At 38.7% G+C, this 16,461-nt stretch overlaps 1 gene segment (V, D, J or C); it reads left to right on the top strand.

Annotated features, from left to right (window-relative positions):
- LOC115413692 (T cell receptor beta variable 18-like) overlaps positions 1-16,279 on the top strand; it is an 18,658-nt gene extending 2,379 nt beyond the window's left edge. Inside the window, 2 exon segments of the V gene segment in view lie at positions 15,742-15,829; positions 15,902-16,279. Of these exon segments, the coding sequence occupies positions 15,742-15,829; positions 15,902-16,224 (411 nt within the window).
- The last annotated feature ends 182 nt before the right edge of the window (positions 16,280-16,461 follow it).

Genomic DNA, 16,461 nt, shown 5'->3' with positions numbered 1-16,461 from the left:
CTCTGCCATGATGAAACATCCTGGAGACGCTGCAGTGATTAAATGCAGCCAGTTAAACTTTGACTGGAAAATGAGACCTCGGGGGAAGACCCAGGACACGCTGCAGAGGACTATGTCTCTCGGCTGGCCTGGGAACGCCTCGGGGTCCCCCTGGAAGAGCTGGAGGAGGATTCTGGGGAGAGGGAAGTCTGGGAATCCCTGCTTAGACTGTTACCCCCCGCGACCTGGCCCCGGATAAACGGAAGATAATGGATGGATGGATAGAACAGAATAGAATTCAATAGAATAGAATAGAATAGAATTTTATTGTCACTGTCACAGCAACGATGGAAAATCAATTTAGCAGCTCAGTTCATTTTAGCAGCAAAACACTTAGTGCAAAAGGGACTGTATAAGAGTATATCAGTAATATCAGAGTATTAAGATAAAGTAGGACCGTGCAAGGGCTTCAGAATAAAATATTAATACACATGTGCCACTAAAGTAATGCTAGAACTCCAGAAATGAATGTGTAAGTAAAGCAATCATAGGGGCCGGGTGCTATGTGGATTGGGTGGCAGTCTATTCTATTCTATTCTATTCTTCATTCATTCATTCATTTTCTAAACCCGCTTTATCCTCACTAGGGTCACGGGGGTCGCTTGGAGCCTATCCCAGCTACATAGGGGCGAAGGCGGGGTACACCCTGGACAAGTCGCCAGGTTCATCGCAGGGCTGATCTATTCTATTCTATTCTATTTCTATTCTATTCTATTCTATTCTATTCTATTTCTATTCTATCTATTCTATTCTATGACTGTGTGCTAACAAACAGTGTCTTTCCCACAGTTCTATCTCCTCCCCTTCAGGTTCCATTCTATATTATCTGTACATGTGAGCGAAGGCCACAGATAAAGATGAAACATGACCAGAAACATCAGCATCAGAAACATATAGCTTTGTTCCTGTCACCGTCACTGAGCTCAGTAAGAAATAGTGACATTGCACTTTACTAACTTATTTAGTTATTTATTTCATTTCTTTGCTCTATTTATTATTATTGTGACTTCAAATTTTTAATTTTTTAAATTTTATGTTCTTATCCTGGTTTTTATCCCAGATTGTTTTTATTTTATCTTTTCTGGTTTTTACTGTGTTTTTATTGCATCTTGTTTTTATTTATTTGATCTTATTTATTTTATTCTTTTACTTATCCATGCTGCTACACAGATGAATGGTGGAACACTGAGCACTTTTTGTCCTGTCTGTAAGTGTGATCAAGTGCCTGTCTTTCATGTTCAATGTATGTGTTGTTGTAATGCCAAGGCAATCACCTAAACTGCAAAACAAATCTACCTACGGGTATAAATAAAGTAACCTTGACCTTGACCTCCATCTTTCTGCTCAGTCTCTGCTTCTCCTGTAGGTTTGCATCCAGTTTATTTAACCTCCTGAGACCCAGGAAATCTCAACAAAGAACAAGCTTGTTTGTTTTTTATTAAATAACTGCCTACATTGGAAACATCATGATGCAACTGTTTTTTCAGATGCAGTTTTTAACATTTTTATGGAATGTCCTTTGTGGTGGACAGTTTTATTTTCTTTTTTTGTATAAAGTTGTGAAACTCTTTTCCCACAAATGTGGACAGAAAACCCATAGCTGGGTTCTGAGGAGGTTAAAGACATAAAATATTTACTGCTATTACTGCCTGTGTTTTTTTTCATTTAAAAAAAAATCATTTTCCCTTTTAAATGCAGGTTCTGTGTCCACTCAAGGTCCATCAGATCCACCATCACTCACAGTGAGAGTCAATGATTCCTCTGTAATCAGCTGAAGCCATTCGGTTTTAAAACATTCAACACCATATGGTGGTACTACCAACCCCAAGGAGACACCAGCCTGCTGTTCATGGATACACCATAACCTCTAACCCCGTCACAAAGGGTCCGTTTCATCAGCATTTTAAAATACTGGAGACGGAACCAGGAAGTCTGAACTTCACGCACTCCAACACTGGCCAGAAGACGATGGTGTGTATTACTGCGCAGGCGGACGACACGGTGAATGAAGAACCTCAGACACCTCCACAAAACCTCCAACACTCAACCGCCAACATAGAGAAGAACAGGAAGCAGAGGACACCTGTGACTCCGCTTTTAAAGGACGTCTTCTGCGTCAACCACCACAACAGGAAACTTCAGAAATCCACTGTTGAAGGAGTGAGACCTCCCATCATCTTTGACCTCAGATCCCTTCAGTTCATCTGTTTGCATCATGTTCAGGCTCCTTGTACATTTAGCAGCTCTGCCGTTCTGTCTGACAGGTAAGAAAATGATGCCAAACAACCCGACTTTTGGTCCAAACCTGCATTTATGTGAAGGCACTTCGTTAGCAATTTCTTCAAACACCTACTGTGACGAAACTACAGGTCGGATTCATTTCAGATTTTATATCTTCCTCAGGACAATGTCTACAAAGCTTGGTCACAGTTTTGAGAAATTCACATTTTTGGAATTTTTGACAATTTTTGAAATATCAAAATGTGCCTTTTACTTATAATGGTTCATATTTTGACGGTTTATAAAATAGAAATGCTTACAGATATCAATATAGTTCCTACTGATCACTGATAGAAGTCATATATGGACTTTGATTAAATTAGTTGAGTTCTCCTCCAGTGAAAGTACCACTCACTTCTACTGGATCCAGACCACAGGACTCTAACACAGAGACACAATCTGACAACCCTCAGAAATTCAACTGGGGATTGATTTTTAATAGAACATGATGCTGACATACAGGGACATTGGAACTATTTTTTTCTTTTACTGAAGCTGTTCATTTTTCTATATTTTACAGAACTCTCTAAAAACAGCGTTGACCAGAATCCCTCTGCCATGATGAAACATCCTGGAGACGCTGCAGTGATTAAATGCAGCCACTCAAACTCTGACTGGTTCTGATCCAGTGGTACAAACAGTCTGCAGGGACCACGGAGATGGTTCTTCTTGGCTATGTTTCGATATTCTAATCCAAGCACTGAAGACCAGTTTAAAGACTCATATAACATGAGCGGTGAAGGGTCAGTCTGTATCCATTCACATGTTAAAGTTAAGCAAAACTGAAGACGGCGCTGTGTTTTTTTCTGTGCAGCGAGTAGAGCACAGTGATGCAAACTCCTGCAACTTTGACAAAAACCTCTATGGTAACACATCTACAACACTTCAACCGATAAAAGCCACATGAAGACCAGAACAATGAACTCGACAAGGGTTATTAGGACAGCAGCTGCATCTACAGACAGCTTCATACTGTAACACTGTCTGTGTACAGTCCCTGTAGGGGGCAGCGTTTATCCACAGATCTGCTCATTTTATAGACAAACCATCAGAAGAAAAGATTGCAACAGAATCATTATGTGAGTTTTTTGGGAGGTGGGTTTGCTTATTTTATGTTGATTTGTTGCTTATTTTGTAATGACCTCCGCCAAGGAGGTTATGTTTTTGCCAGGGTTTGTTGTTTGTCTGTCTGTTTGTTTGGTCTGTCCGTTAGTGTGCAACATAACTCAAAAAGTTATGGCCGATTTGGATGAAATTTTCAGGGTTGTTGGAAATGGGATAAGGAAGAATGATTAAATTTTGGTGGTGATCGGGGTGGGGGGGGGACCCCAGACCAGAAATTTCATCAAAATCTGTCCATAACTTTTGAGTTATGTTGCACACTAACGGACAGACAAACAACAAACTAGACAAACAAACCCTGGCAAAACATAACCTCCTTGGCGTGGGGGGGGCCACGGGGGGGGCCACTGATCAGCCTTGGCGGAGGTCTGCGCTCTCCGAGTGCTTCTAGTTACTATTGTAATATGACTATTGCTGTTACTGTATTATATTGCTGAAACTGTCTTGTGTGACATGCATTAAAAACATGAACGTATAAAAAGTGTTGCTGGAAAACACAACATGATGTGTCAAACCAACCCCACATGGCCACGCCCACTGTTATCTATAACTGTGGACCAGGTTCACTTGTGTTTCCACAGCCTCCAGAACATGGACCAGGTCCAACACACCGTCCTCATCCTGGTTTTAGCTCCACTCTGCTTCAAAGGTAAACAGTAGAACATCAGAACTACTTATTTCAACGTTGAGATTTCAGTCTAACGTTAATATCATGACACAGGTTTACAGAAGGGAACGATGTAAAGCAGACTCGGATTCTGTGGAAAGAGATGGGACAAACAGCCACCATGAACTGCAGTCACACTAGGGTGGAGGCTACTTCTACATGTACTGTACGACAGCTGCCAGGACAGAACATGGAGCAGATGGTGCTCACCATCGCTAATTCTAAACCCGACTTTGAACCAGGACTTCAGAAACGACAGGTTCTCCCCACCAAACCTGACAGCTGACAGTGGAACGTTGCCGGTGCGGAACCCTGGAGTACGCAGATACAGGCGTGTACTTCTGTTCTGTGAGTCAACACAGTGACACAGACTGAAGGGGAGGCTCAACAAAAACCTACAAACCACATTGTGTTCATCTAATACACACACTCACAACAGCACACAACAAACACAAACACACTGACACCTGCAAGATTATATGATATTATACGATTCAACCCAACACTGACAACATGTGTGGTGCACACTGTGGTCAAATATGGTTTAATTATAGACGTTTTTCTTCCATATGTATTTATTATTAATAACGGCTCTGTGCACCAGCTCTGTGACGTACTTCTGATCTGGACAGTCAGTTTCCAGTTAACTTCCTGTTCCAGACCCAACAGCGGACAAATGAACGGGCAGAAAAACTCAAACGCTTCAACTGTCAAAGAAAAAGGAGTAAATCTAATATGAGGGATACTTTTAAGTTCCAGAGAACAGTGGATGAATGAACACTGCAGTCGCCGCTTTGCACCGGAAACTGACTTTCTGATCACTGTTGAGATCAGAAGTATGTGACGCAGCTGGTGCACAGAGTCTATTAATTAATAAAAGACTGTAAATTATTTGACACACACACACACACACACACACACTATACATATACATATATAATATATATATATATATATATTATATATATATATATATATATATATATATATATATACATTCATTTTCTGAACCCGCTTTATCCTCACTAGGGTCACGGGGGTCGCTTGGAGCCTATCCCAGCTACTACAGGCGAAGGCGGGGTACACCCTGGACATTTCACCAGTTCATCACATGGCTGAACACATAGAGACAAACACTCACTCTCACATTCACACCTATGGAAAATTTAGTTTAGCCAATTAACCTATCAGTGCATGTCTTTGGATGGTGGGAGGAAGCCGGAGTACCCAGAGAGAACCCACGCAGACACAAGGAGAACATGCAAACTCCACACAGAAAGGTCCCACCCCCCGTCGACTGGTGTTAGAATCGAACCCAGGACCTTCTTGCTGTGAGGCAGTGCTAACCACTGCACCACCGTGTTTTTATATATATATATATATATATATATATCACAGTAGAGATTGAAATCCAGTAGGATTCCTAATCCTACTAGGACAGATAGTAATTTTAGTAAGACATTAGGATCTGAAGATTGGAATTCCAATCTGTCCTAGGAGAATTTGCAATCCTACTAGGACAGATTGTAATTCTATTTGGAAGTGGGATCTGAAGATTGGAAAAATACGGCAAAAAATATAAGAATTCTGTCAGGACAATCTCGAATTCTATTAGGAGAATGTCAGATTCTATCAAAATGTATGGAAAATAGACTGAATCATTTCACAGCCAAAATTCCAGTCAATTTCAGCATAGGTAAGCATACAATTTCGCCATCACTATTCCAGCTGAATTATTTTCAGATCTTTCATATCTATATCAGTGTAAGGAAAAACCTTTGTAGTATTACTTGTTAGAAATTTTGAAGTTAGCTGTAGACTAACGTTAGTGTCACTATTGAGTAGTATGTAGCACATTTAAGTATTAGAAAAATAACTGACAAAACCTCTGTAGTATTACTTGTTTGAAATTTTGAAGTTAGCTACAGACTAAGTTCATTGTCACTATTGAGTAGTATGTAGCACATTTAAGTATTAGAAAAAAACAACTGACAAAACCTCTATAGTATTACTTGCTGGAAATTTTGAAGTTAGTACTATAGACTAAGGTTATTGTCACTTAACTAGTGAGTAGTATGCAGCACATTTAAGTCTTAGAAAAAGTCTTTGAAGCTTAGCTATAGAATATTAGATTCAAAGTCTGTGTAAATTCTGAAAACAATCATGGTTTGTAAGAATATTGTTGTTTCTTTTACTTTTAACCCTACCATCTAGACCAGGGGCAGCAAAATGCCAATGCCAACTTTAACATCGTACACTTCTGAATGGCTTGGCAACAATTAGATAATAAAATTGTATGTTGCCATGGCAACGGGTTGTTTACAGGTACGTTTTTCAAATTCTACCGATTTCTGAATACAAATGTGTCTCATTTACATACCAATGACAGTTACAAACGGCCACTGAATAAGGTTGGACCAGATAGGACGGCTGGCATCCTGGTTACAATGTGTATTGACCTAAGGGCCATATACTGTATCTAAGATATGAAAATAATTCAGATGGAATGGTGATGGCGAAATCGTAGGACAGACTGAAATTCCAAAATTCCAATGTTCAGATCCCACTTCCAAATAGAATTACAATCTGTCCTAGTAGGAATGCAAATCTCCTAGGACAGATTGGAATTCCAATCTTCAGATCCTAATGTCTTACTAAAATTACTATCTGTCCTAGTAGGATTAGGAATCCTACTGGATTTAGAACTCTACTGTGACATAAAAAAAAAATATATATATATATATATATATATATATATATATATATATATATATATATTATTTATATATACAATTTTTTTTTTATTTATCTTTTTATTCTTCTGATGTTTATCAAATTGTTTTATCGTGGCCAAAATGCATTGTAATTTCGTTTTGCAGTGCATCTCTGATGTAATGTCTGAATGATAATAAAGAAATCTGAATCTTTTTTGTTCATTTGGTTCATTCATTATATATTTCGTTCATTTTGTGATTATTTTGTTTACTTTGTCCATTTTTATTCATTCTGTTGATTATTTCATTCTTTTTTTTTTTTATTATTTATGTTAAATATTTTGTTCATTCTATTGCTGATTTTATCTTTTATATATACATATATATATAATATATATATATATATATGTATATATATAAATATATATACATATACATCTAAATATATATAATATATATATATTATATATATATATATATATATATATATATATTATTCTTTATGTTAAATGTTTTGTTCATTCTGTTGAATATTTTGGTCCTTTTTACTTTTGACTCTTGCAGATTCTCTTTTTTCACACATCACTCCTGACACTTTAGTCCAGTCGTCCCCTAGAAACATGGCGGTGGGTTGTGACGAGTATTCTCATCTGTTTTCTATCTGTGACACTTCCTGGATCATGTGACAGGATATAATCAGGTGTTCATCACTGACAGCAGATGTCGACTGTTCTGCTCACAATGACCTCTCTGCTCATTCTGACTGTTTCTCTGTCTTTTACTGCAGGTATCACACCACCTGCTGTCATATTCATACCAGTTTTTCATTTGGTTCCTTTACAAAGTCAGTCTCCTCAGCTGTCTGTGTTAAAACCTGGTGTGTTTATGGTCTGTTTCCAGGTGCGACCAGGGTCTAGTAAAGTCCACCAGACCCCGTGGTTGCTGGTCCAGAGGGGTCTTTCCGCTCAGATGGACTGTTGCCCATGACCTCGGTGGGACTTACTTTGAGATGTCCTGGTACCGACTGACACCGGGTCGGACTCTGGCGCTGCTGGGTCTACACCGTGCCCTTTAAAAACCAACCGGACTTTGGAGATTTCAGCCCCGAACAAGTTCTCAGCCACAAAGAACGAGGCGGAGACAGGCTCCGTTCACGGTTGAAAAATGTGAAGGTCGGACAGCGCCGTGTATTACTGCATCGTTAGTACGTACATGAACACGGTGAGGAAGTGACTTGAAAGACGCACCAAAACCACAGATGCATGAAGTGACAACTCCAAACACAGATCACAAAGAGCTGGAGCAGCAGCGAACAGGAGGAAAACCAAACACACTTGACTGCTGCATTATCTGTGGAACTGTGAACCCACTGTGGGAGGTTTCCCTTTCATTTCCTCATACTTAACCCCACAGATCTAAGGGTGTTTTTATCGATTTCTACAAACTTTCTTAAACTCACCTTTTACGATACTTTCAAATAACAAAACACCCAAATGTTTATATCAAAATGCTCAGTTTTTTTATGTAAACTGAAATCTATTTCTGTACTAGAGCAGCACAGAAACAGATAATCAGCCCAAATACTAAAAGTTTGAAGTCAGATTTACGAAATGTTCAGATTCAGATTGTTTATTTGTCATTTAAGCATTTCCATCATAGACGTCATGTAAAAACAAAATGACAATGCATTGCTCTAAAAAAAAAAAACCAAACATATACACACCAACAAAATACTTAAATATAACATAATAATATATCATAAAACAATGCTATTATTCTATTTTCACCAAATGTCTCTAATGTGAGATAAATGAAGCTGAATAATGGCGTCATATTACAGATCGAGACTCATTAATGTGTGCAAATGAGGAAAAGAGCATCGTTTTATGATATATTGTGTTATATTTACTACACACATATTTCCATCATGTACATTGATTGTCCATTTTATTATTTGCTTATTATTCACTTACACATTCATTTCTGGAGTTCTCGCATTACTTTAGTAGCACATGTGTATTAATATTTTATTCTGAAGCCCTTGCATGGTCCTACTTTATCTTAATACTCTGATATTTTTTATTCTATTTTTTTTCTTATACAGTCCCTTTGCACTAAGTGTTTTGCTGCTAAAATGAATGAGCTGCTAAATTGATTTTCATTGTTCCTGTGACAGTGACAATAAGATCTATTCTATTCTATTCTATTCTATTCTATTCTATTCTATTCTATTCTATTCTATTCTATTCTATGACTGTGTGCTAACAAACAGTGTCATTCCCACAGTTGTAACTCCTCCCCTTCAGGTTCCTTCTATATTATCTGTACATGTGAGCGAAGGCCACAGATAAAGATGAAACATGACCAGAAACATCAGCTCCATCCTTCGCTCAGTCTCTGCTTCTCCTGTAGGTTTGCATCCAGTTTATTTAACCTCCTGAGACCCAGGAAATCTCAAAAGTACAAACTTGTTTTGTTTTTATTAAATAACTGCCTACATTGGAAACATCATGATGCAACAGTTTTTTCAGATGCAGTTTTTAACATTTTTATGGAATGTCCTTTGTGGTGGACAATTTTCTTTTCTTTTTTGTATAAAGTTGTGAAACTCTTGTCCACAAATGTGGACGGAAAACCCATAGCTGGGTCTGAGGAGGTTAAAGACATAAAATATTACTGCTACTACGCCTTTTTATTTTTTCATTTTAAAAAAAATCATTTTCCCTTTAATGGCAGGTTCTGTGTCCACTCAAGTCCATCAGGATCCACCATTGCTCACAGTGAGAGTCAATGATTCCTCTGTAATCAGCTGCAGCCATTTGGTTAAAACATTCAACACCATATGGTGGTACTACCAACCCCGAGGAAGACACCAGCCTGCTGTTCATGGGATACACCATAATCTCTAACCCGTCACAAAGGGTCCATTTCATCAGCATTTTAAAATAACTGGAGACGGAGCCAGCAAATCTGAACTTCATGCACTCCAACACTGGCCAGAAGACGATGTGTGTATTACTGCGCAGGCGGACGACACGGTGACTGAAGAACCTCAGACACCTCCACAAAAACCTCCAACACTCAACGCCAACATAGAGAAGAACCAGGAAGCAGAGGACACCTGTGACTCCGCTTTTAAAGGACGTCTTCTGCGTCAACCACCACAACAGGAAACTTCAGAAATCCACTGTTGAAGGGGTGAGACCTCCCATCATCTTCTACCTCAGATCCCTTCAGTTCATCTGTTGGCATCATGTTCAGGCTACCTTGTACATTTAGCAGCTCTGCCGTTCTGTCTGACAGGTAAGAAATGATGCCAAACAACCGACTTTTGGTCCAAACCCCTGCATTTTAGTGAAGGCACTTCGTTACCAATTTCTTCAAACAAAAACTACAGGTCGGATTCATTTCAGATTTTATATCTTCCTCAGGACAATGTCTACAAAGCTTGGTCACAGTTTTGAGAAATTCACAGTTTTGGAATTTTTGACAATTTTTGAAATATCAAAATGTGCCTTACTATAATGGTTCATATTGTGCGGTTTATAAAATAGAAATGCTTACAGATATCAATATAGTTCCTATGATCACTGATAGAAGTCATATATGGACTTTGATTAAATTAGTTGAGTTCTCCTCCAGTGAAAGTACCACTCACTTCTACTGGGATCCAGACCACAGGACTCTAACACAGAGACACAATCTGACCAACCTCCGAAATTCAACTGGGGATTGATTCTTAGTAGAACATGATGCTGACATACAGGGACATTGGAACTATTTTTTTTCTTTTACTGAAGCTGTTCATTTTTTCTATATTTTGCAGAACTCTCTAAAAACAGCGTTGACCAGAATCCCTCTGCCATGATGAACATCCTGGAGACGCTGCAGTGATTAAATGCAGCCACTCCAACTCTGAATGGTACATGATCCAGTGGTACAAACAGTCTGCAGGGACACGGAGATGGTTCTTCTTGGCTATGTTCTATATTCTAATCCAGCGTTGAAGACAAGTTTAAAGATCATATAATGTGAGCGGTGAAGGGTCCAGTCGTCATCCCTTCACATGTTAATGTTAAGCGAAAACGAAGACGGCGCTGTGTTTTTCTGTGCAGCGAGTAGAGCACAGTGATGAAAACTCCTGCCAACTTTGACAAAAACCTTCTATGGTAACACATCTACACACTTCAACAGATAAAAGCCACATGAGACCAGAACAATGAACTCGACAAGGGTATTAGACAGCAGCTGCATCTACAGACAGCTTCATACTGTAATATTGTCTGTGTACAGTCCTGTAGGGGGCAGCATTATCCACAGATCTGCTCAATTTTATAGACAAACCATCAGAAGAAAAGATGCCAACAGAATCATTATGTGAGTTTTTGGGGGGGTGGTTTGCTATTTTATGTTGATTTTTGTTGCTTATTTGGTAATTTATTGGTTCTTTTCATGAATTTTTTGTTAAATTCTGTGCATTTTTCCCCCAATTCTCTTTCATTTTGTTACTGAAAAAAAAAATGCAACAAGACACAAAACACGATGATTATTATATTTACTATTGTAAATATGACTATTGCTGTTCCTGTTATTATTGTTGAAACTGTCTTGTGTTGACATGCATTAAAAACATGAACGTCATAAAAAGTGTTGCTGAAAACACACATGATGTGTCAAACCAACCCCACATGGCCACGCCCACCTGTTACTCTATAACTGTGGACCAGGTTCACTGGTGTTTCTACAGCCTCCACAACATGGACCAAGTCCAACACACCGTCCTCATCCTGGTTTTAGCTCTACTCTGCTTCAAAGGTAAACAGTAGAACATCAGAACTCCTTATTTCAACGCTGAGATTTCAGGCTAACGTTCATATCATGACACAGGTTTTACAGAAGGGAACGATGTAAAGCAGACTCGGATTCTGTGGAAAGAGATGGGACAACAGCCACCATGAACTGCAGTCACACTAAGAGTGTAGACTACTACCAGATGTACTGGTACCGACAGCTGCCAGGACAGAACATGGAGCAGATGGTGCTCACGACTACTTCTAATTCTGACTTCGAACCAGACTCAGAAACGACAGGTTCTCCACCACCAAACCTGACTCTTTCAGTGGAACGTTGACGGTGCAGAACCTGGAAGTACGCAGATACAGGCGTGTACTTCTGTTCTGTGAGTCAACACAGTGACACAGACTGAAGGGGAGGCTCAACAAAAACCTACAAAGCACATTGTGTTCATCTAATACACACACTCACAACAGCAACAACAAACACCAAACACACTGACACCTGCAAGATTATATGATATTATACGATTCAACCCAACACTGACAACATGTGTGGTGCACACTGTGGTCAAATACGGTTTAATTATAGACGTTTTTCTTCCATATCTGTATTTATTATTAATAACAGGCTCTGTGCACCAGCCTCTGTGACGTACTTCTGATCTGGACAGTCAGTTTCCAGTTAACTCCTGTTCCAGACCCAACAGCGGACAAATGAACGGGCAGACAGAAAAACTCAAACGCTCAATTGTCAGAAAAAGGAGTAAATCTAATATAAGGGATAATTTTAAGTTCCACAGAACAGTGGATAAATGAACACTGCAGTCGCTGCTTTGCACCGAAAACTGACTGTCTGATCACTGTTGAGATCAGAAGTATGTGACGGAGCTGGTGCACAGAGTCTATTAATTAATAAAAGACTGTAAATTATTTGACTCACACACACACACACACACACACACACACACACACACACACACACACACACACACACCTATATATAAGAAAAGTCAATCAACAAATATGGGATTTTGTTAATTTGTTCTTTTTGTTTATTATTGTAGTCAGTACTGTTTATCCTATACATACTTCCTTTAGGTAACTTAATAAGAAAACATTCCATCAACTTTCATTGCTACGCTGATGATGCCCAATTATTTTTATCCATTAAACCTGATGAAGTCAATCAGCTAGCCAAACTACAGGAGTGCATTAAAGATATTAAAGATTGGATGACAAACAATTTTCTGCTATTAAACTCGATCAAAACTGAAGTCATTGTGTTTGGCCCAAAAATTGTTAGGGATGCAGTGTCCAGCGAAGTAGTCACCGTGGATGGTGTTACCCTGGATCCCAAAACCACTGTGAGGAACCTTGGCATTATTTTCAATCAGGATCTATCGTTTAACTCTCACATAAAACAGATTTCCAGAACTGCTTTCTTTCATCTGCGTAATATTACTAAAATTAGACATATTTTAACACAGAACGATGCAGAAAAATTAGTCCATGCTTTTATTCCATCCAGACTCGATGATTGTAACTCACTTCTCTCAGGCTGTCCCAAAAGTCCTTACAGACCCTTCAGCTAATCCAAAGTGCTGCTGCCCGTGTACTGACTAGAACCAGTATCAGAGACCATATTTCTCCTGCGTTGGCTTCTCTGCACTGGCTCCCTGTAAACGCTAGGACAGACTTCAAATACTCCTCCTCACTTCCAAAGCCCTTCATGGCCAGGCACCTACTGATCTGAAAGAGCTTTTAGTTCCATACAATCCATCTAGAGCACTATGCTCTCAACATGCAGGCTTACTGGAGGTCCCTAGAATCTCCAAAAGTAGGACGGGGGCCAGAGCCTTCAGCTATCAAGCTCCATGATTGTGGAACCACCTCCCTGCCTCGGTCCGGGAGGAAGACACCCTTTCTATGTTTAAGAGTAGGTTAAAAACATTCATTTTTGGTTAATCTTATAGTTAGGGCAGCTCAGGCTGATCTGAGTTCTGCTGCTATAGGCTTAGACTGATGGAGACTCATCTGGGTACACTGAGCTCTTCTCTGCTCCTCCTCCTCCTCTATGACCTCCGCTCTGTTCCTCTTTCTCCCTGACCTTTTCTCTCCTAATTTTCTCTTCTATTTACGCCCCAGTGAATACATGTTACTGACTTGACTTCTTCCCTGGAGTCTCTGTGCTTTATCGCCTCACACGTTTTCCCAGGATCATCACAGGTTTTCCCTGGATCATCTCTGGACCTGCTGCTGTGGTCCTGCCTCTCTCCTGCCTTCATCATCATCACTCACTTATCCATATAGTTATGATTGTGTTTATTATATTTTTCCATAGATGTTCTAGTTCAGTTTTCTGTGCATCAACTGCGTCCATGTGTCTCCCCCTACCTCCCCCCTTCTCCCCCAGTCTCTCTCTATCTTTATCGCTCTCTCTTTTCTCCTCCTTTACTCTCTCTCTTTAACCCCAACTGGTCCAGGCAGACGTCCATCCTCCAGGAGTCTGGGTCTGCTCCAGGTTTCTGCTGTTAAAGGTAGTTTTTCCTTCCACTGTCACCAGTCACTAGTGTTTGCTCCTGGAGGATTCTGTTGGGTTTCTGTAAATTGGCTTAGAGTCTGGTTTTGACCAACTCTATATGTAAAGTGTCATGAGAAAACTGTTGTTATGATTTGGTGCTATATAAATAAAACTTGATTTGATTTGAATATTTTTTACTCATTTTGTTCATTAATTTATTCATTTTGTGATTAATTTCTCATTTTATTAGGCTTTCTTTTTTGTAATTTTGGTCAATCTGTTGATTGTTTTGTTCATTTTGTGATCATTTTGGCCATTTTTACAAATTTCATTCATTATCTTATTCATTTCGTGTTTTTTTTTCCATTTTGTTTGTTTGTACTTATATTTGTATATATTTTTTAATCTTTTTATTCTTATGGTGTTTATCGAATTGATTTTATCGTGGCCAGAAGGCATTGGAATTTCGTTCTGCAGTGCATCTCTGATGTAATGTCTCAATGACAATAAAAAAACTGATTTTTTTTTTTTTTTGTCATTTGTTTATTCGTTACTAATTTTGTTCATTTTGTTGATTATTTTGTTTACTTGTCCATTTTTATTCATTCTGTTGATTACTTCATTCTTTTTCATATATATATTCTTTCAGTTACATATTTTGTTCATTCTGTTGATTATTTTATTCTTTTATATATAGATAGATAGATAGATAGATAGATAGATAGATAGATAGATAGATAGATAGATAGATAGATAGATAGATAGATAGATAGATAGATAGATAGATAGATAGATAGATAGATAGATAGATAGATATTCTTCAAGTTACATATTTTGTTCATTCTGTTGAATATTTTTGGTCCTTTTTACTCTTATGACTCTTGCAGATTCTCTTTTTTCACACATCACTCCTGACACTTCAGTTCAGTCGTCCCCTAGAAACATGGCGGTGGTGTTGTGACGAGTATTCTCATCTGTTTTCTATCTGTGACACTTCCTGTATCATGTGACAGGATATAATCAGGTACAATTGAAAGAACGAAAAACAACTTGTTTTTCTTATTCTTGATTTGTACATGAATACTGAATTAACCAGTCATTTTTTTGTTTTCCTATTGTGGATTCTCAATTGAATATGAAAAGAAAAAATGATACACAGAGTAAGATTCATTATCGTTTTGTTACTTATTGTGTTCATTTTTGTCCATATGAATCATTATGTGAGTTCTTCTTTTTTTAATGGGGGGGTTATTTCATGTTGATTTTGTTGCTTATTTTAATTTATTGGTTCTTTTCATGAATTTTGTAAAATTCTGTGCATTTTTTTTCCCCAATTTTCTTTCATTTTGTTACTGACAAAAATGACACAAAAAGACGCAACAAGATGAAAATAATGCAAAACACAATGATTATCATTATCATTATTATTGTTACTATTGTTAATATTACTATTGTTGTTGCAGTCATTATTGTTGAAATTGTCTTGTGTTGACATGCATTAAAAACATGAACGTCATAAAAAGTGTTGCTGAAAACACACATGATGTGTCAAACCAACCCCACATGGCCACGCCCACCTGTTACTCTATAACTGTGGACCAGGTTCACTTGTGTTTCTACAGCCTCCAGAACATGGACCAGGTCCAACACACCGTCCTCATCCTGGTTTTAGCTCTACTCTGCTTCAAAGGTAAACAGTAGAACATCAGAACTACTTATTTCAACGTTGAGATTTCAGGCTAACGTTCATATCATGACACAGGTTTTACAGAAGGGAACGATGTAAAGCAGACTCGGATTCTGTGGAAAGAGATGGGACAAACAGCCACCATGAACTGCAGTCACACTAAGGGTGGAAGCTACTACCAGATGTACTGGTACCGACAGCTGCCAGGACAGAACATGGAGCAGATGGTGTTCACAATGACTACTTCTAAACCCGACTTTGAACCAGACTTCAGAAACGACAGGTTCTCCACCACCAAACCTGACGCTGACAGTGGAACGTTGACGGTGCAGAACCTGGAGTACGCAGATACAGGCGTGTACTTCTGTTCTGTGAGTCAACACAGTGACACAGACTGAAGGGGAGGCTCAACAAAAACCTACAAAGCACATTGTGTTCATCTAATACACACACTCACAACAGCACACAACAAACACAAACACACTGACACCTGCAAGATTATATGATATTATACGATTCAACCCAACACTGACAACATGTGTGGTGCACACTGTGGTCAAATACGGTTTAATTATAGACGTTTTTCTTCCATATCTGTATTTATTATTAATAACAGGCTCTGTGCACCAGCTCTG

Source organism: Sphaeramia orbicularis, chromosome 22, assembly GCF_902148855.1.
Source record: "Sphaeramia orbicularis chromosome 22, fSphaOr1.1, whole genome shotgun sequence".
In the NCBI taxonomy this organism is placed as follows: domain Eukaryota; kingdom Metazoa; phylum Chordata; class Actinopteri; order Kurtiformes; family Apogonidae; genus Sphaeramia; species Sphaeramia orbicularis.
The sequence above is the reverse complement of the archived record's forward strand: the minus strand, read 5'-3'. Positions and strand labels throughout refer to the sequence as shown.